The sequence below is a fragment of the Papio anubis genome, chromosome 13 (assembly GCF_008728515.1).
Source record: "Papio anubis isolate 15944 chromosome 13, Panubis1.0, whole genome shotgun sequence".
Taxonomy (NCBI): Eukaryota; Metazoa; Chordata; class Mammalia; order Primates; family Cercopithecidae; genus Papio; species Papio anubis.
The window spans coordinates 103,161,552-103,182,760 of NC_044988.1; the positions used below are offsets into that span (position 1 = coordinate 103,161,552).

At 55.8% G+C, this 21,209-nt stretch overlaps 4 protein-coding genes and 4 non-coding genes across 8 annotated transcripts; 6 read left to right on the forward strand and 2 right to left on the reverse strand.

The window, feature by feature from the left end:
* Nucleotides 1-38: 38 nt before the first annotated feature.
* On the reverse strand, nucleotides 39-8,031 carry MED22 (mediator complex subunit 22). Its single transcript, XM_009187930.4, has 5 exons — nucleotides 7,083-8,031; nucleotides 5,748-5,908; nucleotides 4,279-4,359; nucleotides 3,231-3,439; nucleotides 39-805 (listed from the first exon to the last, which is right to left on the reverse strand). Exons 2-5 carry the CDS (start codon nucleotides 5,868-5,870, stop codon nucleotides 616-618), a joined length of 603 nt encoding a protein of 200 aa, XP_009186194.1. The 5' UTR covers nucleotides 5,871-5,908; nucleotides 7,083-8,031; the 3' UTR covers nucleotides 39-615.
* RPL7A (ribosomal protein L7a) lies at nucleotides 7,217-10,802 on the forward strand. The gene is made up of 8 exons (XM_009187931.2): nucleotides 7,217-7,377; nucleotides 8,029-8,149; nucleotides 8,649-8,798; nucleotides 9,005-9,145; nucleotides 9,333-9,412; nucleotides 9,695-9,825; nucleotides 10,398-10,467; nucleotides 10,641-10,802. Exons 1-8 carry the CDS (start codon nucleotides 7,375-7,377, stop codon nucleotides 10,743-10,745), a joined length of 801 nt encoding a protein of 266 aa, XP_009186195.1. The 5' UTR covers nucleotides 7,217-7,374; the 3' UTR covers nucleotides 10,746-10,802.
* On the forward strand, nucleotides 8,493-8,567 carry LOC116270146. Its single transcript, XR_004178077.1, has one exon. It is a non-coding gene; the product is annotated as a small nucleolar RNA SNORD24 (small nucleolar RNA).
* Nucleotides 9,188-9,261, forward strand: LOC116270137. The gene has a single exon (XR_004178070.1). It is a non-coding gene; the product is annotated as a small nucleolar RNA SNORD36 (small nucleolar RNA).
* LOC116270136 lies at nucleotides 9,551-9,623 on the forward strand. Its single transcript, XR_004178069.1, has one exon. It is a non-coding gene; the product is annotated as a small nucleolar RNA SNORD36 (small nucleolar RNA).
* LOC116270138 lies at nucleotides 10,233-10,300 on the forward strand. Its single transcript, XR_004178071.1, has one exon. It is a non-coding gene; the product is annotated as a small nucleolar RNA SNORD36 (small nucleolar RNA).
* Nucleotides 10,803-11,161: 359 nt separating the features above from the next.
* On the reverse strand, nucleotides 11,162-16,306 carry LOC101021452 (surfeit locus protein 1). Its single transcript, XM_003911144.4, has 9 exons — nucleotides 16,035-16,306; nucleotides 15,898-15,949; nucleotides 14,144-14,277; nucleotides 13,979-14,061; nucleotides 13,067-13,258; nucleotides 12,055-12,127; nucleotides 11,809-11,971; nucleotides 11,413-11,494; nucleotides 11,162-11,334 (listed from the first exon to the last, which is right to left on the reverse strand). Exons 1-9 carry the CDS (start codon nucleotides 16,227-16,229, stop codon nucleotides 11,265-11,267), a joined length of 1,044 nt encoding a protein of 347 aa, XP_003911193.3. The 5' UTR covers nucleotides 16,230-16,306; the 3' UTR covers nucleotides 11,162-11,264.
* On the forward strand, nucleotides 16,188-21,086 carry SURF2 (surfeit 2). The gene is made up of 6 exons (XM_003911147.5): nucleotides 16,188-16,305; nucleotides 16,472-16,626; nucleotides 17,386-17,489; nucleotides 19,565-19,744; nucleotides 19,880-20,049; nucleotides 20,979-21,086. Exons 1-6 carry the CDS (start codon nucleotides 16,228-16,230, stop codon nucleotides 21,060-21,062), a joined length of 771 nt encoding a protein of 256 aa, XP_003911196.1. The 5' UTR covers nucleotides 16,188-16,227; the 3' UTR covers nucleotides 21,063-21,086.
* The last annotated feature ends 123 nt before the right edge of the window (nucleotides 21,087-21,209 follow it).

Sequence of the window (21,209 nt, forward strand, 5' to 3'; positions counted from 1 at the left end):
GGTGGTCCTGAATTGACGAGGAATGAGGAAGAAAGAGGAGCAATGCAAAAGGGTGGTGGTGTTTTAATCAAGTCTCATTACAAAGGCAGAATTAGGAATGAGTCCCACCTAGCCTCCACATGTGTGGGCAGCCGCTGTCACACGCACCTGTCGTGGCATTCAGCCCATGGCACAGACATATGTGGCTCAGGGCAAAAACCAGTGGGTGGGGCTCTGCACTGGAACCCTGGCCTCGGAATGGGAGACCCAGCCTGCCCAACACTGCTCAGAGCCCCTCCCAACTCTGACAACAGGCTCAGGTCAGGACTCCCCTGAAATCACGTGCCCTCCTGCCCCACTGCTGAGATCCCCAACATGCCAGACCTAGCTTGGAAACCTTCTTTCACCTGGTCGCCCAGGAAGGCAGCAAACAGTGATGGTAACTCAGGGAATGATGTGCTATTCGGAAATGGCAACAACTGTTTCCCTACTGACATGGCTGGACCCACCCTGGGCTAACAAGCTTCCCAAGGAAGTCCCCAAATGGGAACCTAGGCTGAGAGAAGCAAGGCTATGGCGGCATCCAGAGGGCAGCCTCAGGTTTTGTTCCTGAGAACGAAGGGTGGCCCCCGAGGCTCAGGCATGCTCAGTGGGGCCAGGGCCACCAGCATGAGAGTGGGCAGGGGCTGCCACCTGTAGGGGGCCAGCACTGGGCTCCGGGGACGCCAGCAGAGGGGCCGAGAGACCATCAGCAGAGTCTGTGTCGAGGTCCAGCCTCCCGTAAGCTTCGCACAGAGGCAGGTCATTAGCTTCGCAAAGGCTTGAGCTTTTCCACCACCAGAAACCCCAGGGAGAGACAGGAGCAGGCAGAGAGGAAAGCCAGGGGAGGGGAGAGCAAGACAGAAGCAGAGTTAAGAAAACACGACCACACCCCAGACCTGCCTTTCCCTTTCTCCACTCCTGCGCCATCTGACCCGAGTCGGCAGGCCTGGCAGAGAGAGGGGGCCAGCATTGAGAGCCACCCCAGCATCCTTAAAGGAGGAAGCCGCCCTGGCCCAACCACTAGCAGCTGTGTGACCTCAGCAAGCCCTTCCTGCCCAGCCTCCACGTGGGCCTGTCCTAGCCTATGCTTCCCAGCTGGTGCTGGTCCCCCTCCTCTTGCAAGAAGCTGTCAGGCTGGCAGCCCTCCCTCCTCCCTGACTGCAGAAACCCCAGTGTCACTGCACTGCAAACAGCTCTCGGAGGGCAGAGACTGTGTCTTCTTTCTGGGTTGGTCGCTACCTGAAACTTAGCCTGAAGGGGGCGACAGCTGGGAACACAGGCCCTGGCACTTCCTGGTAGTGCTACACCAGCCAGGTGGCCTCCAGCAGGCGTCCCCACCTCTAACGCAGGGAATCCTCCTGGCAGCCAGGATGCAGGTGAAGAGCACAGCTAGCCCTTCCCATGCCCGCAGCTGTGACAGTCCATGCTCGCCTCGTGCTAACCTGCAGGCAGGGGCCCTGGCTTTCCCGCGGCCTGCCTCGCCCCTGGCTTCCTCTCTTGCTCCTGCCCTCAGTGTTCAGTCTCAGAACCGTCCTGGGCACAGAGTGGCATCCCGAGGAAAGCGGAGGATAGGCAGAGCCAGAAAGAGCAACTAAACAGCGGAGAGGGGGCAGGCGAGCACGGAGGCACAGCTCATGCGGGATGGGGCGGGGAGCGTAGCACCCTTTGGGGCACCAACAGGAAGGGACAGAGGAAACTCAGCCCAGCCCTTGTCGCTTAAAGGCGATGTACAGAGGAGGGAGCAACTGCTTCTGCCACAGGAGCTGTGTGAGGCCCCCAGGGGGCGCTGGTGTGGACAGCATGCCTGCGGGAGGAGACACAGGCTGGCCTGGAAGCCCCTCTAGGTGAAGCCAAGGGACTGTTGGGGGAGGGCATGGGAAGCCTGGCACACATGTCCTGGGTTTGCGCCCCGCTTTGCTGCAGGGCCGTGGGCAGGTTCCCTCTCTCCCTGCCCCAAGGCAAGGCAGGCAGGCTGAATTACAGGCCCACAGCTGCTCTGTCCAGGGGCCCTCAGCGACAGTGGCTGCCTCCAAGAGACAGACAAACCGAACAGCTGTGGAAGGAGATGCCCAGAAGGGTGTGAAACACCCCAGGACCCCTCTCAGCCACTAGTGTGGAGGAAATGCTGCCTCATATCTGCTGAGTTAATGAGTACTGAGGACCAAATATTCCCCCAGAACGCCCTGGAAAACTCTAGAACTGCTGCAGCTGAGCAGTGCCACTGAGCCCAGGATAGGGAAACCAAGTCCCAGGTCATGCTGGCTCTGGACATCTGTGGCTCCCAGCATGGCCACTGGGCAGAAAGGGGCATTTTAAATCCACCACCAGGAAGGTTTGTCCAGGAGAAGGCACAAGATGGACACGGACGCTGCGTCTGCTGGACTGAATCTTGATTTTCTAAGCTAATGGGGCAGAGTGGAGGGCCTCTCTGTCTCCAGCCTAAGTTTACCCCAGGTAAATGATACGTGGACTCTGATTTCTCAGGGCCCCTCCAGCTCAAACGGCCGAAGGTTTCAGCTTCTTACATGGCCCCACGAGGGTCAGGATAATGGGTTTTGACCCTTCTGCATCCCCGGGGCCCAGCACGAGGCCTGGCATGTAGGTCGGCTCCAGCTCTGTGGATAAGGCTGAGTGGGTCAGAAACTGGAGGTCCAACGGCTTTCAAGGCCATTCCCTCATTCCCTGCCTGGGCTTCATCTCCCCACACTCCTATGACTGTCCCTGCCTCCACACTGGGGCTTGGTGACATCCACATGGAATTGTAACCCGGGTGCCCTGGACATAGGTGTGGACCTGACTGCCCAAGAGGGGCTGGCCCGGCCTTGGCTGAAATCTCTACATATGGATTCAGAAGCTAACAGGAGCAGCCCAGCCCCGGAAGGCACTGCCTGAGGAGGAAGGCTCTCGGAAGAGGACCTGCGGGGGATACAGCCAGGCGCCTCCCTTCTCCAGAGCTGGCCTATCCGACTGGCATTGAGTCCTGTGGTTTTCATCACACTGCACTGTGGGAAAGGCCCAGGGCTCTGGCAGATGGTTGTGAATTGTCTGTCGATCAAACGCTCTGGTCAGAAGCTCTGCTCTGAAACCCAGGCACGGCTCCACTGCCAAGACCAGCAAGAATTTGAAAAAGCAGAAGGCAGCCTTGCCTGCTGGCCAGGCCCAGGTAGGCGGGCTCCCGCTCTGCATGGGGAGTCCAGCGCTATTTATACCTGGACGAGTAATACTCCTCCTCCAGCTCATAGAGGTCGATGGAGATCTCGTCTCGCAGTGTGATGAGCTTCCGGTCGCACTCCTCCTGCAGTGCGCGCAGCTGCTGATTGCGCTGGTCGATGGCCTCATTCACTGAGGGGAAGTCATTGAGGATCAGGAACTGCTTGAGGTCGGACACCAGCTTCATCAAGGACTCGCCGGCTCGGACCTGTGGCCATCAGAACCAGGGCGGGCACAGGGTGAGGGGGTGACAGCGGCCCTGCCTGCAGGTGGCTGATGTGGGGCAAGAGGTGGCCTCTCTGGGAGCCTCAGCTTCTCATCTGCAAAGTGGGACTCTACCCTTGACCTCCACAAGTTCATTTGTGAGAATTAACTGAGCAAACTAGGATGTCAGTTCTGCAGGGCAGGCCCTCCCCTCCCTCAGCCTCTGGCTTCCACTCCTGCAGGACTGGCCTCCAGTCCAATCATGCAGGTGCACATTCTGCTCATGAAAAACTCAAACCCCACAGATAAAACTACGATCCCATTTTGCCTCCTGCCCCGGGGTAGGGGTAGCATGGCTGCCAGCTGGGTAGAGCTCCTGCGAGACCTTTTGCCATGCATTTTGAGCCCTGGACGTGCACCTGTGGGAATATCTGCTTGCTGTGTTTCTCCTGTGATCCGAAGGAATCCAATGGCGCCTACAGTTCCATTCAGCTGTTTGTCTTTTCACTCACAACTGACCTTAGGAACTCGTGAGTTAGCAGGAAGGGCTGCCCTCTTCCCGGCCACTGCACAGCTACAGGACAGGTATGGGCAGCTCTCTGCCCAGCCCTCCTCCGAGTGCCCTACGTGAGGACAGTCTCCTGAGAAACGATTTGCCCCCACCTCATTCTTTAAAGCTGCTGACTGGTGAAACCAAAGCATCTCTACATTTGCCTCCTTCTGCTCCTTCTCGGGGGAAGAAGAGCAGACCAGCCCCAGAATCCCCTACACGCCACCCAGGCAACCCCAGCCGGGACAGATGCTCCTGGAGCCCAGGCCGTGCCCTCCACCCTGGCCACTCACAATGTTGGCGGCTCGCACGTGCATCTCGTAATTGTCCTGTTCACCCTGAGTGGCCCGTGACACCTGCGTCTCGTCCTCAATCTGGGGGCAAACAAGAAAACCTAGAATCAACCCAGTCAAGGCATCGGCACCCCTGGCCCGGCCCAGCTTATGGTAACTGTCATCTGCCCAGGATGCCCACACTATCCACAACCTGTCTGTGGTGCTGTCTACAGACCTGAGCGCTGTCAGCCAGACCTCTGGCAAGGTTCAATTCCACCCTCTCTTGTTCTGGCCATGGGAGACAACAGGCACCTTGCTCAAGACAAATGAAGGCAACTCACACTGCTTACTGTGCTACATGCAGGGATGGGGGCTTATCTTGGACCAGTCTTTTTGCGCTGTGGGAGCCCTGTCTGGTGGGAACCCTTGTCACTTGCTTGGCATTTGGTAAACTGCTGGATGAGTGAAGGGATGATGTATTTTTTTTTTCAGCGACCATTTCCTGATCACTTCCCAGGTGCCAGGCTGTGTCACGCACTTCACCACCATCAGCCCATGACATTTTCACAGAAGCCTGGCCTGCCACCCCTGGTTTACAGGTGGCCAAACGAGGCTGGGACAGACTGGTGTGGTCAAGGAGTCTCAGATGGTGAACAGAGGGGCCAAAAGCCCAGCCAGTGCGTTCGGCTAACCTGGACAGGGCTTCCCAGCAGGTCTTGCAAGGGCTCAGCTCAGGGTGGGTGTCAGGTACCCTCAGTGGTTAAGACCTAGACTTTGTGGGTTCAAATCCTGGCTCAGCCAGTTATGAGCTGAGTCACCTTGGGCAAGTCACTAAGTCTCCTGGGCCTGGGTTTCCTCCTGAAATGAAGAGGACAACGGTGCCCACCTCACAGACTCCTCATGAAGATTCAGCAGAACAGGCACAGACAGCCTCACAACGTGGTTTGACACATGGCAAGCACTTAGTACATGCCAGCGTCCATACTTAATCATCATTGCTTATGGAGCCTGCAGGTCTGCAGCAGCCAGGAAGGATCCAGCCCAATCTAGTGCAGCTGCAGCGGTCAGCAGGCTTGCAGGCCCCAGTGCTGACCGCTCCACCTGCCTGGAGGGCCCCCCACTTCTCCCCTCAGTCTGCTTTTCTCCTGCTCACTGGCTCTGTGCCCAAAGTGTTTTACACAAGTAAACTCACCAGTCATCATAAGGACCCCACAAAGCAGGAGAAACTGAAGCACTAAAAAGTGAAATCTCCACCCAAACCCATACTGTTAGTAACGGCTGGACATGGGTCCGCGGCAGTCCAGCCAGAGTCCCCTGTGCTGCTTTGCCAGGACGTGCCATTATTCGGTGTATCTACTGACCAGCTCCCTGTGCACTGGGTGCTTCCTGCCTGGAACACTATTCACTCACGCTGCTCAGCCCCTGGCCTCTCCTGTCTCCATCTCTTCCCAAACCCTGCTTCCCTTGGTGGTCCCCCCCACCCCCACCTTGGCGGTCTTGATGATCTCCGTGAAGTTATCCATGATGGACTTAATGTCATCCTTCAGCCGCTTGTTGTAGGACTGCAGCAGCGTCTCCTTGCTCTGGGGCAGGGCTCTCTGCTGGGCCATGGCCGAGCCTCAGGTAGCGCAGCGGGAAGACCTGGGACCTTAGAGTGCAGCACAGACCTCTGAGTGCAGGCAGAGTCAGCCCAGGCACCCTCTATGCCCCAACCTTAGCAGAACACGCAGATTTCTGGGGATTCCCTTTCTGCCAAATAAAGTCAATCACTGAAACACAGATGAACTCAGTCCATCAGCAGGCACTGCAGGGGGTTCCAGGACTCTCCTCTGGCCCCGCCTTTGCCAGAGCAAGCTCATCCTGGAACTCCTGGCCAGCCCTCCAAGCCCTGTCCAGGGCTGCAGTCCAAACTTCATATCCAGGCCCACAGAGTGTCCCAGAGAGGCCTGCAAGCTCATCACCAGCCCCTGGCATAACTTCTTCGCGCGCCGCCACCCTCACCACGCCCTCCCATCCAAGGAGTCCTTCTGCACCGCCTACATCCACGCTTTTCTTCCATTCCCACTCCGGCTGCCCCGCTCCAGACCTCATCCCTGCACTGCGGCCCAGCTCCCTTCAGTCTCTGCGCGGCAGAGAAGAGGTCCTAAAAAGTGGTCATTCCGGCTGGGCGCGGTGGCTCACGCCTGTAATCCCAGCACGGGAGGCCAAGGCAGGGATCACCTGAGGTGAGGAGTTTGAGACTAGCCTGACCAACATAGTGAAACCCCGTCTCTACTGAAAATACAAAAATTAGCGGGGAGTGGTGGTGGGCGCCCGTAGTCCCAGTTACTCGGGAGGCTAAGGCAGGAGAACCGCTTGAACCCGGGAAGCACAGGTTGCAGTGAGCCGAGACCACGCCACTGCACTCCAGCCTGGGCAACAGGGGGAGACTACGTCTCAAAAAAAAAAGGGGGGGTTGGGGTCATTCCACTCCCTCGCTTAACATCCCTCATGGCTCCTCCACCGGGACAAGGGGCTCAAGCCCCGCGCGCCTCTCGGCCTCTGCCGTAAGCCGCACTGGACACCCTCGGCGCTGGACCTGCCTGGCCTTCGGGCCGGGCCTCTGCGCGCGGTGCTCAGGGAGGGTCCGGGGCCCCCTAGGTTCGCGGCCTGGCGCACGGCCGAGCGGACTCCTGGAAGCACTCGCGTTGTTTGTGCCCATTTTTGACGGGGTGGGGGAATTAAGTCACACGTAGGAAAGTGGATCCCCGACCTCTGCGCCTACGCACCCACACACCCCCCACTACCTCCATCCCCACTCCCCACCACACCCTCATACCCACCCCAGCGCCCGCGAACCAGACGCCGCGTCTGCCGGGTCGGCCTGGGGCGGGGTGGACAAGTGCCTCTGGGACCCGCACTTTCCCGCGTCTCTCCCCCAGCCGGGCCCGCCTGCCGCAGCGTCTCTTCCCAGCCGCGCCGCTGCCTCTCGGCCCCGCCTCGATTTTTACATTTATAGGAGTGCTGTTGCTTTAAATCTGAAATCCCGTGCCGGTATCAACTCTCGCGATCTCCAAGGCCGCATACATATTACCCACAATTCCCTTTTCTTTCTCTCTCCTCCCGCCGCCCAAGATGGTGAGTGAGTGCTATTTCCGTGCCACTATAGCCAGGTCTCTGGTGTATCCGCTGCCATCCTCCTCCAGGCGCGACCGCGGAGGGCCTCCTGCTCCGCCTGGCGCTAGGAGAGCCCTGCCCGGTGTGGCGCGGAGACATTGAGATGGACTAGAGCCCCGGGCGGCCGGGAGCGGGATGCGTTGATCCCGGTGTTGCTGGGCTGGGGGAGGAGGGCCTGGAGCGCCGCAATGCGCGGTTCGGAGTGGACGGGGCCGAGGCGCCCGGAGCCTTAGCATCTCCTGGGCTTCCTGGGGGCCGCTCCATAGGTCTTGAGTGACGAGTTCTGAGCCCGCCCTGTTGTTTCTACAACCTGCGGGGCCGCGATCCAGAGGGATCATGAGTTCGGGGCGTCTCCTGGGTTGGCGACGCGAAGAGAGCGTGGCCTCGGGCTTAGCCGGGCTCCGGCCGCTCGGGGTTCCTGGGGCTGCGTGCTCGTGCTGATGTGAGACACTCCTGTCGAGGGGTGGTGTTGGGGGGCTGCAGAACGCTGCTCGCCGGCCTCGTTCAGGCAGGGGCTATCGGCGCCCCTTGTTTTGGAGGAGCCAGCCTGAGACCTACCCCGGACAAAGCGAGTGGAGGCGGCGGTTTAACTGACGTTTTCTTTCTGCCCAGCCGAAAGGAAAGAAGGCCAAGGGAAAGAAGGTGGCTCCGGCCCCTGCTGTCGTGAAAAAGCAGGAGGCCAAGAAAGTGGTGAATCCCCTGTTTGAGAAAAGACCTAAGAATTTTGGCATTGGTGAGTAATGGCAGAATGAAAACTGTTTTCCCAAGGGAAAATGGTAATTGGGTTGTGTCGTATTTTGTAGGTTTTAGTGGGTGTAAAGTGGTCGCAGTCCTTAACCTGTGTCTCTTAGAGACGGGGGTAATGATGATACATGCTCCGTGCTTTCATTGGGAGTTGCTGAGTGAGCATTCAGCTCAATAGGGTAGTGACCTTGAATTCAGCTTAGCCATCCGGAAACAAGTACAGTAGCATTGTCACGGCGAGGCACTAGAATAACAATTCTGCTGTACTTGGTGGCGCCTTGGCTTGTTAGATGAGGAAAAGCATCGTGCTCTCGGGTTCTCAGGTGTTTGTGTGCAGATGATGTAAAAGAATATTTGCTATCTGAAAGATGGTGATGACGTTTTAAACCACCAAGATCGCTGATGCACCAACGCCCTTCTTGGTGGCCCCAGACGTGAACTTGACATGGGGATTTGAACCTCTCTCGATGTCACCCTTTATTTCTCAGGACAGGACATCCAGCCCAAAAGAGACCTCACCCGCTTTGTGAAATGGCCTCGCTATATCAGGTTGCAGCGGCAGAGAGCCATTCTCTATAAGCGGCTGAAAGTGCCTCCTGCTATTAACCAGTTCACCCAGGCCCTGGACCGCCAAACAGGTGAGGTTCTGTGGCGTGGAAAGAGTTTCTCAGGCAAGGATTCCTTATTTCATCCAGAACATGAGGGTGGATGGCCTTAGGTTTCTTGAATTGCATCTGTCATTACATTATAGTCAGCATATAGCAGGACAGTGGTCTAGCATTTGTATTAAGTGACAAGGATTAGAACCTTGACTGTAAGCCTAAACTGAAGAGTGTTTTTCCAGCTACTCAGCTGCTTAAGCTGGCCCACAAGTACAGACCAGAGACAAAGCAAGAGAAGAAGCAGAGGCTGTTGGCCCGGGCCGAGAAGAAAGCTGCTGGCAAAGGGGATGTCCCCACTAAGAGACCACCTGTCCTTCGAGCAGGTGAGTAGGCCCCAACTTAGGGTGAACACTGGGGGCAGGCTGTTGCAGTGATGTAGAATTTCTTCGCCTGAAATCACTGTGAAGAGTAAAACCGAGCTTTTTAACACTGAGTCAACAGCTGAGCCCAGCAGCTTCTTGTGACGGGAGCAGGCCCTGTGGTTGCTCACAAAGTGGTTGTGTGTTCTAGGAGTTAACACCGTCACCACCTTGGTGGAGAACAAGAAGGCTCAGCTGGTGGTGATTGCACATGACGTGGATCCCATCGAGGTGCGTTTGCCTGTTGACTGCTAACCCAAGGGCTTCTGTGTCAGTATTAGGAAGAGAGAGTAGGCCTAATGCCAAGTCAGTGGTGGGACTGAAGTGGGTGAGGACAGTACTGACACAGATCCAGCACATGCATGGCTCTTGCAATGATGTGAATCTCTCCCTGAATTCAACCTTGAAGTGCAAATCCATGAGCTTTTTAACCCTGAGCAATTGCCACCAAGCGAACTCTGAAATTTACTGCTTTTGGTCAAAATACACTCTTCAGCTAATGCTTTCTTCCAGCTGGTTGTCTTCTTGCCTGCCCTGTGTCGTAAAATGGGGGTCCCTTACTGCATTATCAAGGGGAAGGCCAGACTGGGCCGTCTAGTCCACAGGAAGACCTGCACCACTGTCGCCTTCACACAGGTGAACTCGTAAGTACATAGCCTGGCCCCAAACCTCCCCTAGCTCATTTAATCCATGCCTCACAGTTGTTTCCTTTTGCCTTAAAGGCCAATCTTTTAGTTTAAGAAATACATTTGCCGGATGCAGTGGCTCACACCTGTAATCCCAGCACTTTGGGAGGCCGAGGTGGGTGGATCACGAGGTCAGGAGATCGAGACCATCCTAACACAATGAAACCCCATCTCTACTAAAAAATACAAAAAAAATTAGCCAGGCGTGGTGGCGGGCACCTGTAGTCCCAGCTGCTGAGGCAGGAGAATGGCATGAACCCTGGAGGCGGAGCTTGCAGTGAGCCAAGATTGAGCCACTGCACTCCAGCCTGGGCAACAGAGCGAGACTCTGTCTCAAAAAAAAAAAAAAAAAAGTATTTGAACTTTTGCCAATGATGGTTAAGAATTTCTTCACCTGAATAAACCATGTGGTCAACATTGCATCTGAGGCAAAAGATTGTTTTGAGCTAAAACTGAAGATATTTCTGCGTTCTAAAAGGGAAACTAAGACCAAAAAAAGCCCAACTTTTGTTTTCTCTCCTGCCTTTTAGGGAAGACAAAGGCGCTTTGGCTAAGCTGGTGGAAGCTATCAGGACCAATTACAACGACAGATATGATGAGGTAAGAGCTTTACACAAAATATTGTCATGCACAAATCATTTTACCAAATAACTGGCTGGCTTAACTTATGAGAAGTTCTGACTACTAGCTTGTAACAGTCCAACAGAATAACGCAACTAATAACCTTGAAAATATCAGAAAACAAGTCTGACCGCCTCTTTCTGTCTTTTCAGATCCGCCGTCACTGGGGCGGCAATGTCCTGGGTCCCAAGTCTGTGGCTCGTATCGCCAAGCTCGAAAAGGCAAAGGCTAAAGAACTTGCCACTAAGCTGGGTTAAACGTACACTGTTGAGTTTTCTGTACATAAAAATAATTAAAATACAAATTTTCCTTCAGCCAGCGTCTGTTGAGTATCTTCAGTTGAATCTTATTTGGGGCTAAGAAGTACCCCTTTTTTGAGATAGCCTCACTCTGTTGCCCAGGCTGGAGTTGCAGTGGTGTGATCTCACAGCAACCTTCGCCTCCCAGGTTCAGGATATTCTGGTGCCTCAGCATCCCAGGTGGCTGGCTGATTCATGTTAGCCAGGCTGGTCTCAGCTCTTGACTTCAAGTGAGCCACCGCACCTGGTCCTTCCCGCCCTTATATATTACACCAGGCGTTTTGTTTCCTAGATATGTAACTTGCGTGTCAAGTTTTGGGAAAGTTATTTGGACTGAAACCAAGCCAGGATTTTACTAACCAGTCATGAGCTCATTTAAGGTAGAAGGCCAGAACTTTATACTAGCAGCACATGATCCAGCATAAAGGCAGTCTTTTTACTTCATGATTCAGGGACAGGGCTTTAGCAGCTGATCTGTCACACACCAGGTGTCCCACGTAGGAATTTCTTAAACCACAGGTATGATGTAGCTGCAGAGAGTCCATACCTTGGGGTTGAAAGAAAGCTGGCATTAGCAGGCTGCTGGGCTGAAGGGGAGGGAGCCAGAGGGTCGCTGGGGACTCACCAGGTCACGATGTACTGCAGATGCTCGTTCCTCAGAGTAACTCTGGTTTGCCCTCCAATGGGTCCTCCAGGGACTGTGCTCTCTGCAGAGACAGCAGACTTGAAGTCCACCCTCTGCTGCCTGCCAGCCTCTGCACTACTTCCTAGTGGTTGTCATTTTTGTGTGGCCAGTTGGAAGTCCTGTATGGCCTTTACCTTGGGTGACCATCCCCAGCCTTGTCTGCTCAGTACTTGCCGAGGTTACTCTTTGCTGAGTTGCTGTTCCCCCCCCCCCCCCCCCCCCATATACACACATGCGAGAACATAAGCCATGGCAGTGACTGGGCAATGAGAGTTAGGAGGAAGGACAGTTATTCACAAAAGCTACTTATTCCGGGGTGGGCTGGTCACAACGTACGGAAGTTGGCGTCAATGAAGATGGGCTCTGCGCCTGTGATTCTGGCCATAGCTTCCAGGTCCCGGTAATACCAGTGGTTCCTTTCTGGATTGTTCTCGGGGACAAAAGGTTGCCTGGTTTCTGTCAGCCTCACCATCCCAATGAGGTCCACTTCTCCCTCAATCTATAAAGGAAGGCGTGAGACTGCACAGAGCCTGGCGGACTCCCAGAGCCTTCTCTAAAGTAGGAAGAATCCATGTCCCTTACCTGGCCTTTCTGCCGGGTTTCAGGATTCACTTTCTTCCTGGGAACGAACCCTCTATTAACCAGGATAGTGGTTCTAGGGTAATGAAAGTACTATGTCAGGTGGGGAGGGTTTTTGAATAAACACAGTCACTCAGGCACCCATAGGAACAACTAGAGCACCAAGGAAAGCTTTTAAAACAGGACTGGCTCAGGGGAGCCCTGGCAATGCCACACAGGCAGTCTTCCTCTCTTGAGGCCCCTTCGTGGTCAGTAAAAGCCTCCCTGAAAAATGCGGCTTTCCCCCTCTATCTCTGCATCTTGTGGTCTACCCACTACAGTGTGCAACTGGTGAGCAACACTGCCATCCAAGAGTAGACCCCACACCTCTCCCCTGAACTGTGGCAATGGCTGTCTCCAATCCCTCATAACCAGGGCAGCCGTGAGGAACAACCCTGTCACCCCAGCCTGCTGGAGATGAGCATTTGGGCCCTATCCCAGGCGTAAAACAGAAACCCATGGGTTAACAAGAGCCCCAGGTATTTTCATTTGTACGTGAATCCTCCAGTTCCCCAGTTAATCACACAGGTGCTCCTGTACCTATCATTTGCTTTGCCTGAAATGTTCTTCCCATCTCTTAACGCCCCCTAGGGAACCATCCCTGCCTCCACTCCCTCAAGGTAGAGCTGAGGTCCTTTCTCTTGAATTCCTCTCAACTGGCCTCTCTTCATAGTCCGCTATCATCTAATGTGTGGGCAACTGGACAGTTCTCCAGAGGAGGGGCCCTTGTTTCACGAATCCCTCCTTTCCCTTCAGAGGTCAACATATAGAAATTACCCAGTCATAAATGAGCCAGCTGAGAAGGTTGTCAATGTCACAATTAGGGACTTAAACGATGCAAGGAATTGAATCTTCTGGGTACCTTGGGTTCCTCAGGGTCTTACCAAGGTTAGGGATTGTGAAGGAAATAGTGATGTAAATTAGTATACCCTGACTGCCTCTGCCAGGACAGCCAGCTCCCACATACCCTACTCACCCCAGGTCAGTGCAGTGGAAGGGAGTGACCACATAGGCCCCACTCTGAGTTGACGAGGAGATGCGGCCGGCCTCCCAGGCCTCCCGGGCAGGGTCCACCATGGTCCGGGGCATCATATACAGCTCCTTGGAGTGGTCAAAGCACCCCTTGACCTTCACTGGCCTATACTCCATATTTTTCAGTTCCATTGGGCTACATTGAGATAAGAACAGTGGCCGAGCAAGGTTTGGCTGGAAAACGAATCCCCTAATGAGGATGGCAGACTACACAGCCCACCAGGGCCAGACAAGTAAAGGAGAAAGGCAAAGGGCATGCTCTCTAAAGGGGAAGTGGCCCTCATGCCATGTGGGAATGGGGATCTGCACTGCAAGAGTCCAGCTTTACAAGAGAAGCTAAAAATCTGGACTCCTCAATGAATATGTGAAATTTTAAAAAAATATGTGGGCCAAAATCCCACCTGCAAGCCAAATCTGGCATACTGTTTGCTACCCTGAATGGCAAATGTGGTTGAATATACCTGTCTCTGTAGGGCATATTCTAGGGAGAGAGCAGACAAATCATTTAGGGCACTTTTTCAAAAGACCACCCTCACAGTGAGACCTACATTATCTGTCCTCAGCCACAGAGCCTTGGGCCCTGTGGAGAATAAGTTCACTACACCTGAAAAAAGGGTGACACCCAGGATGCAAAGTAAGACTTTCCTCCATATGTCAGGAGGTGGCCTCAGGTAGCTTCACAAGGGCAGTCACGTGTCAAGAGCAAGCCCAACAGGATGACTGATCATGAGAGCTCCACCTGAGGTCAAGGCAGTGACTAAAAGTCCCGCCAAAAGGGGCAGACTGGCCAGCAGAAGCCAGGGCTCTGCTGTTGAACTCAAGTGAGACTGGCCCTGGGGGGCAGCCACATACTCACTCTGCTGGCAGAGGGACAGGCTCAGCCAGAACTCGAGACTCCAACTCTGCAATCAGGTTCAGCTTCCACTTCCGACGTTGGACCTGCAGTGACAGAGCATAAGCCCAAGCAGATGGCAGCAGGGTCAAGGGCCCAGAGTTATGCACACCAGATGCCAGTCTTTACCTGCCATGTCCCCAAGCCAAAGGCAGTCACAGGGATGAGGAGCAGGACCCACTGAAGAAAGGAGTCATCTTCCGCTTTTGTGGCAGATGCTTCTGCTGCAGAACTGCCACATCTCCTTGGCCTCCAGGCCACCCCTGGAGAAAGTTTCACAACACTGACATGGGGCCAGGAGCCCTTGAACAGATACCTGGAGCAGCCAGTTCCAAGACAGACTCCAGTACTACCAATCAAAACCTGCTTCCTAGAGCCAACTAGCAGCACCTGTATCCAGCCCAGCTCCTAACCCGGTGCCCGGGACATGGCACACACTGAGTTATGTTTGCCAACTGAGTGAGATCTAGGGCTCAGTGCTGGCTTGGCCACCAACCACGACCCTGGGTAACTCATGCCTTTTTACTCAAGAATATAGATGTATTCCACTGCACTAAGATGCACCATTCATCCATTCAAAATGCATTTAATAAACAGCTACAGTTGGCCGGGCGTGGTGGCTCACGCCCATAATCCCAGCACTTTGGGAGGCCAAGGCGGGCAGATCACAAGGTCAGGAGTTTGAGACCAGCCTGACCAATATGGGAAAACCCCGTCTCTACTAAAAATACAAAAATCAGCCTGGCATGGTGGCACATGCCTGTAATCCCAACTACTCGGGAGGCTGAGGCAGGAAAATCGCTTGAACCCAGGAGGAGGTGGTTGCCATGAGCAGATTGTTCCACTGCACTCCAGCCTGGGCAATTAGAGCGAACTGTCTCAAAAAATAAAAAACAAAAAATAAGCAGCTAGAGTTACTAAGTAGCTTACCCAGGCACTAGTGGTTATTGTGTTATGTAGAGAAACATATCAACTCAGAGTAATGGCTCACAGAGCTCTCTTAACAGCTTTCCATTTTTACAACTCATCGTAAATGTTAAGATGGAAGAATGTACACAGAAGGTGCCTTTAAGCTCTCAGAGGGTGAGTCCCATCCGCTGAAAAGCACCAGCGACCTTGCGGATACTATTTAAAAAAAAAAAAAAAAGGACGGGCGCGGTGGCTCACGCCTGTAATCCCAGCACTTTGGGAGGCCGAGGCGGGCGGATCACGAGGTCAGGAGATCGAGACCATCCTGACTAACACGGTGAAACCCCGTCTCTACTAAAAATACACACACAAAAAAATTAGCTGGGTGTGGTGACGGGCGCCTGTAGTCCCAGCGACTCGGGAGGCTGAGGCAGGAGAACGGCGTGAACCTGGGAGGCGGAGCTTGCAGTGAGCCGGGATAGCTCCACTGCACTCTAGCCTGGGCAACAGCGCGAGACTCCGTCTCAAAAAAAAAAAAAAAAGGCAGGTCTGCGGCAGGCTTGCACAGCACTCTACACATGGCAAAATAACTTGTGCTGCACACTGAGAGGAACACGTAAGCCGCAGTGTTTAGATGCGCTTTACTTTCAGAGCCCTGGGCTTTCAGCCTGGGCTGGCCACCCATTAGCTGGATGTGACGTTAGGAAGTAATTTTCGAGCCTTCTCTGTAACACAGGAACGACCAAGGAGCTACCCCTCGCGTTGTTGTGAGGACAAAGCGCTCGCTACATGCCCGGCACACGACCACAGTTCCACTGAAAGCATTTTAATATGGAACTTGTCACTCCCAGGGAACCTCCGCTCAGCCGGCAGTTGGCTCATTTCAATCCCCACGACACTCCTTCAAAGCGCAGGGCAGACAGCAGGTGGCTCTGCCCAGGCACCTAGATCACCGCCCGGCCTGCGGCCCTCACCTGGGCGCGGGGACACCCCGAGGACGCTCCTCCAGGCGGCGCTGGCAGGGGCCTGCGGACACGGACGGGCGGGCTGAGCTCCGGGACCCCTCCCCTCGCCCCGTACCGCCCTCTCGTCCCCGGCGCCCCGCGCTCACCCGTCCCAGCCCCGCCGCCCGCAGCCCCAGCTGCATCGCAGCCACCGCCGCCATAGCACCCGGCCCCGCGGGCTCTTCCGGGACGCAGGAGGCATCTGCTTCCGGGTCGCCGCCGAGTCCCGCCCAGAGCCCCGCTCCCGGCCCCACGTTCTGGGAGCTGCTTCCGCTGGGGTGGTCTGCGGGCGCCTCGGCCATGAGCGAGTTGCCGGCCGACGTGCAGGCCTTCCTGCGCCAGCACCCGAGCCTGCGGCTCCAGCCGGACGCCCGCAAGGTTCGCGGCGCGGGAGGGGAATGGAGTGGTGGAGAAGGGCGCAGTTGGGATGAGGGGCTGAGGGGAGGGCAGGAGAAAGGACGCGGCGAGGTCAGGGGAGGGGAGGGAAGGGGGCGCGGCAGGAGGGGGCACCGGCCCTCCTGACCGCCTGCCCATGCGTCAGCAGGTGAGGTGCATCTTGACTGGTCATGAACTGCCCTGCCGCCTGCCGGAGCTCCAGGTGTACACCCGCGGCAAAAAGTACCAGCGGCTGGTGCGCGCCTCCCCGGCCTTCGACTTTGCAGAGTTCGAGCCGCACATCGTGCCCAGCACCAAGAACCCGTAGGTGGTCCGCGGCGGCGTGGGGAGGCCCAGGGCAATTAGGACAGCCCCTCCGCTGGTGCCCCCCGGTGCCTGAGCCCCCTCTAAGGGAGGTTCCCGGGAGGGCTCGGCTGAGGACAGGTCCTGAGTGGTAAACCCCAAAGTTCCCTCCTCCTGAGGACTCCGCCAGTGCTGCAGCCCCCACTCTTTCAGAGTTGGGAGCCCTGGGATCCAGGTGGGCGCCCGGGTGCTGGAGTCACCTGCGATCCTGGCGAGGCCTCTCGGTGAGCTCGTTTGCTTTTCGGTAAACCTGAGGTTTGTCTTGTGGGGTGTGGCTGCTTCACAGAGGAATAGAGGCTTGTGCTTTGTCACCTGAGGTTGTGAACAGCGTTGGGTTCTCCTCTTGACCCCAGAAGGGATCTTTGATTTACCTGGGAACTAGGGTTGGTAATAATCGTCAAAACAGAGATGGGATCTTTCCATTCATTGAGCACTTGGCCAGGTGGAGTCGTCCTCTTGCATGAACTCATCTTGGAGCAGTCAGCGAGGCTGCCATGCCTACTTTTCCGGTAAACATTAAGAGGCTGCAGTTGGCCTGGGTCAGCGGTTCCCTGCCCAGCTTCAGAGTGGAATTGCTCCGGGAGCCTTTAAAAGCCCTATGCCCAAGCCGCATGGTACACCGTCCCCGGTAGACCGTCCAGTGATGAGTCCAAGACACAGCCACCAGTCTGAATCCTTGCTGTGAACTATCCCTACAAACTTGGTTTCTCTGCTCTGTAGGCACCAGTTGTTCTGCAAACTCACTCTGCGGCACATCAACAAGTGCCCAGAACACGTGCTGAGGCACACCCAGGGCCGGCGGTACCAGCGAGCTCTGTGTAAATGTAAGTCCCAGTAAACCCCCATCAGTGCATCGCCGTCTGAGTGTATGCTCGCCCTGCCCCAAATGAAGCGTGCTTGAAGGCAGGTCATCCTTCAGCAATCCGTGTTGATACACCATGCCTGTTTTTGGCACAATGAAGAGAGGGATGATGGCCCCTGACCCCACAGCTTCTAGTGCAGGCAGGCGCAGAGCCAGAAGCAGGCTTGGGAGGGAGTGAGTGCACGTGGCGATGCAAAGTGTGGAAGAAACCTGGCGAGGGATGTGGGGTGGGCTTGCGGAGACAGGACGGCTGGGGAGGCTTGCTGAGGGATTCGCTCGAGGCTGAGGCTGGAGGGATGTGGTAGCAGTGGGGTCAGGGGGAACAGCACCCCAGGGAGAAGCCAGGGTCCATGGATGTCTGAGGCAAAAATGTGTTAGCTGAGATAGGCTCCAAAGGACAGGCTGGGCTAGTGTGCACAGCAGGGATGGCCCGGAGGCCAGGCCAGGAGCGCTGCAGTGGGTGTGTGGAGAGGGCTGGCCGGGGCTGCATGGACAGTGTGCATGGTTGAGAAGGGAGGGCCCCTTGACTGTAGCCATCCAGGAAAAGACGGTGGGTTTTGGGGGAAGAATTCAGAGTCCCTTTGAAGGTTTTAAGCTTGAGCTGTATTAGGAAAGGTGTGTATTAGGGAAGTATTGGGCTTTTGAAACAGGGACACCCATGCTGAGAGCACCCAGCTAGAGTTTAGAGAAGGGAGAGAGGACTGGTCCTGAGCCTCAGCAAGAGGATGGAAGTCCTCCCGTGTTACTGAAGGGAAGATGAGGACAGACAAATGATGTATTTGATAATGTGGAGGCCCCTGGCAACCTTGGTGTGGCACCCGAAGTTTGGCAGGGACACCTGGCTGGAGTGGAGCGTAGGCTGCAGCCCATGAGGGCAGTGTCCGGCCTTAGGCACGTGCTGGGTTACCAGAAGGTCTTTCTGGAGTCTAGCTAAGGAGGGAAATGGACAGAGGCTGGAGCGGACAGATTCAGGTTGGCTTATGGATGGGAAGATGCGTCCACGGGCTTTTGATGAGTCTTCGGAGAGGCGGTCCAGCCCTCCCAAGCATGAGCGTGGATTGAGAAGGCAGGACTAGGGTTTGTCAGGTAGAAGGCAGGCACCTTGCAGAGGCCTTGCAGGCACGAGGGCTCCCAGCCTGGGGCTTGGACTTTTTCCAGCTAGTATGTTAGCTGTCAAGGGGTGGGCAGGAAGGTTCTAACTGCAGGCGGCCACGGGGTTCCCATGAAGAGTGGTTATGATGATGGACCGTGGAGCTGAGACGGGACTGGGGTGCTGAGGTCCCTACAAGGCAGTGGTCCAGAGAAGTCCGAACGTGGCTGTGAGGGGGCTCTGCCTTCAAGTTCTGGTGGTGACAAGGCTGCTGCGTGGCCATGGGGGTGGGTGGCAGAGACAAGGAGGGAAAGAGCCCTGGAGATGGGCCACCACATCAACAGCTAGGGCCCAGCAGGGCTCGTGCAGCCCACGAGGGATGATGATGGGAGCTGCGCTGGACTGGAGGGCAAGCCCCAGCAGACCCTCTAATATACGAGGGAACAACGGTGGTGATTCCAGTGAGGTCCTTCCATGGAAGCCTTGTCCCAACTCCCCTCTCACCCACTAAGGGGCAGCAAAGGCCAGGCAGCCAACCTCCGCCCATGTGCTGAGGGAGGGCTTCAGGCTGCTGGGGAGAGGGTGGCATCACTGCCAGCCCACGCTGCCTTTGAGAGGCCATGCCAACCTAACTGGGGCATAGTTGGCCTTGGGCCTCCTCAGTGCCCTCCTAGTCATGGCTTCCTAGGCCTGGCTGGATCCGGGATGAGTGGTCAAGGCCCAGTAGACCTGTACCATCTTCTTGCCTCCTGGTTGCAGCCCTGCCCCACCGCCCTCCCTGCACGCCTGGTAGGAACAGAGCTGAGGCGCCCAGCAGCTGCTTTGGTTTTTGTCCAGGGCAGTGGGGCTGTGGGGCCCTGGCCGAGTGCAGGCCCCATGGGTTAGCTGTGACTCAGAGGACTGTGGGGGGTGTGGAGGTGCCCAGCGTGTGCTGGCTTATCTCCCAGATGAAGAATGTCAGAAGCAAGGGGTGGAGTACGTCCCTGCCTGCCTGGTGCACCGGAGAAGGAAGAGGGAGGACCAGATGGACGGTGACGGGCCTAGCCCGCGGGAAGCCTTCTGGGAGCCCACATCCAGTGATGAAGGGGGAGCTCCAAGTGACGACAGCATGACAGACCTGTACCCACGTAAGCGGAACGACCCCTGCCTCTCCCTGACCCCCTCCTGTCAGCAGGGAGCAGACTGTGGTGCGGCGTCCCCTGCAAAGAAGGTGGTGAACTCAGCCTAAAATAACCGTCAGCCAATCCCTGTGTTCCTCCTAGCTGAGCTATTCACCAGAAAGGACCTTGGAAGCACAGAGGACGCGGATGGCACTGATGACTTTTTGACAGATGAACAGGATGAGAAGGCAAAGCCCCCAAGAGAGAAGGTCACTGATGAGGGCAGGAGAGAGACAGCCGTGTACCGAGGACTGGTCCAGAAGCGCGGGAAGGTGAGCTGTCACTTCTACTCTGTTAGTGTGGCAGTCAGTGGCTTTCTCTAGTGATGGTTTTCCATTTGTTTAAAAAAAGAAAACGGCCGGGCGCGGTGGCTCAAGCCTGTAATCCCGGCACTTTGGGAGGCCGAGACGGGCGGATCACAAGCTCAGAAGATCGAGACCATCCTGGCTCACATAGTGAAACCCCGTCCCTACGAAAAAATACAAAAAACTAGCCAGGCGCGGTGGCGGGCGCCTGTAGTCCCAGCTACTCGGGAGGCTGAGGCAGGAGAATGGCGTAAACTCGGGAGGTGGAGCTTACAGTGAGCCGAGATCCGGCCATTGCACTCCAGCCTGGGCGACAGAACAAGACTCCGTCTCAAAAAAAAAAAAAAGAAAAGAAAACAACCTTTTTAACAAGTGAAATCCCAAGCCAACAACACACAAGGACCATAGAAGCCGAGGCCGCTGGCTGGCGGAAGGCCATGAGTGGCTGCCATTGCTTCCCAGCCAGCCCCTTGTGGAAGCCAGGCTCCATGGACCATGGTCGAGACGAGTGGTTTGTGAGGACACCCTCCCACCTCAGACTATGAGCTGTGGCTTGTTTGTCCTTACCTCTGGGCACAGGGACCTGATTACTAGCCACCACCTTTGCCATCAGGGCAGGAGTAGAGACTTCCCCGCCTTTGGTAGATAAGCAGGACCAAGGCTGGAAGAGGTCAAGGTCCTAATTAGCGTGTGGCACTGCACCATGCTCCTCTAAGGCCCTGCTGAGCGCAGTCTAATCCTGCAGCTGTTAAGGAAACGGGGGCGGAGAAAGCCTCTGTGGGTATTTGACACCAACACCTCCGAGGCTGTACGGGTGGGGAAAGCCCTGCACTCCAGGGCCCCCTTCTCCATGGGATCAGAAGGGCTCAGTAATCAGAATTCTGTTTATCCCACAGAAGCAGTTGGGCTCGTTGAAAAAGAAGTTCAAGAGTCATCACTGCAAACCCAAGAGCTTCAGCTCCTGTAAACAGCCAGGTTAATAAAAGCCCATGCCGTGAAGTTTCGAGAAAGCCTTCAGATATTTCCCCCGCTCCTCATCAAGCCACATGTCCTCTGAATGATTGGCTGTCCCCATGTCTTCTCTTCCCACTTATCCTTGTCTCGTGACATCTGTTGCCCTCTAAGGC

Excerpts from the sequence above, each read along its gene's own strand:
- MED22 (XM_009187930.4), bottom strand. The coding sequence starts at position 5,870 with ATGGCCCAGCAGAGAGCCCTGCCCCAGAGCAAGGAGACGCTGCTGCAG. Across the intron at positions 4,360-5,747 it reads AGATCATCAAGACCGCCAAG|ATTGAGGACGAGACGCAGGT; the intron begins GTGGGGGTGGGG and ends GTTTGCCCCCAG. Across the intron at positions 3,440-4,278 it reads ACGTGCGAGCCGCCAACATT|GTCCGAGCCGGCGAGTCCTT; the intron begins GTGAGTGGCCAG and ends TGATGGCCACAG.
- RPL7A (XM_009187931.2), top strand. Across the intron at positions 8,150-8,648 it reads ACCTAAGAATTTTGGCATTG|GACAGGACATCCAGCCCAAA; the intron begins GTGAGTAATGGC and ends TTTATTTCTCAG. Across the intron at positions 8,799-9,004 it reads GGCCCTGGACCGCCAAACAG|CTACTCAGCTGCTTAAGCTG; the intron begins GTGAGGTTCTGT and ends GTGTTTTTCCAG.
- SURF2 (XM_003911147.5), top strand. The coding sequence starts at position 16,228 with ATGAGCGAGTTGCCGGCCGACGTGCAGGCCTTCCTGCGCCAGCACCCG. Across the intron at positions 16,627-17,385 it reads GTGCCCAGCACCAAGAACCC|GCACCAGTTGTTCTGCAAAC; the intron begins GTAGGTGGTCCG and ends TCTGCTCTGTAG. Across the intron at positions 17,490-19,564 it reads CCAGCGAGCTCTGTGTAAAT|ATGAAGAATGTCAGAAGCAA; the intron begins GTAAGTCCCAGT and ends CTTATCTCCCAG.
- LOC101021452 (XM_003911144.4), bottom strand. The coding sequence starts at position 16,229 with ATGGCCGAGGCGCCCGCAGACCACCCCAGCGGAAGCAGCTCCCAGAAC. Across the intron at positions 15,950-16,034 it reads GGGCGGCGGGGCTGGGACGG|GCCCCTGCCAGCGCCGCCTG; the intron begins GTGAGCGCGGGG and ends CCGTGTCCGCAG. Across the intron at positions 12,128-13,066 it reads TTCCACTGCACTGACCTGGG|AACCACTATCCTGGTTAATA; the intron begins GTGAGTAGGGTA and ends TCATTACCCTAG.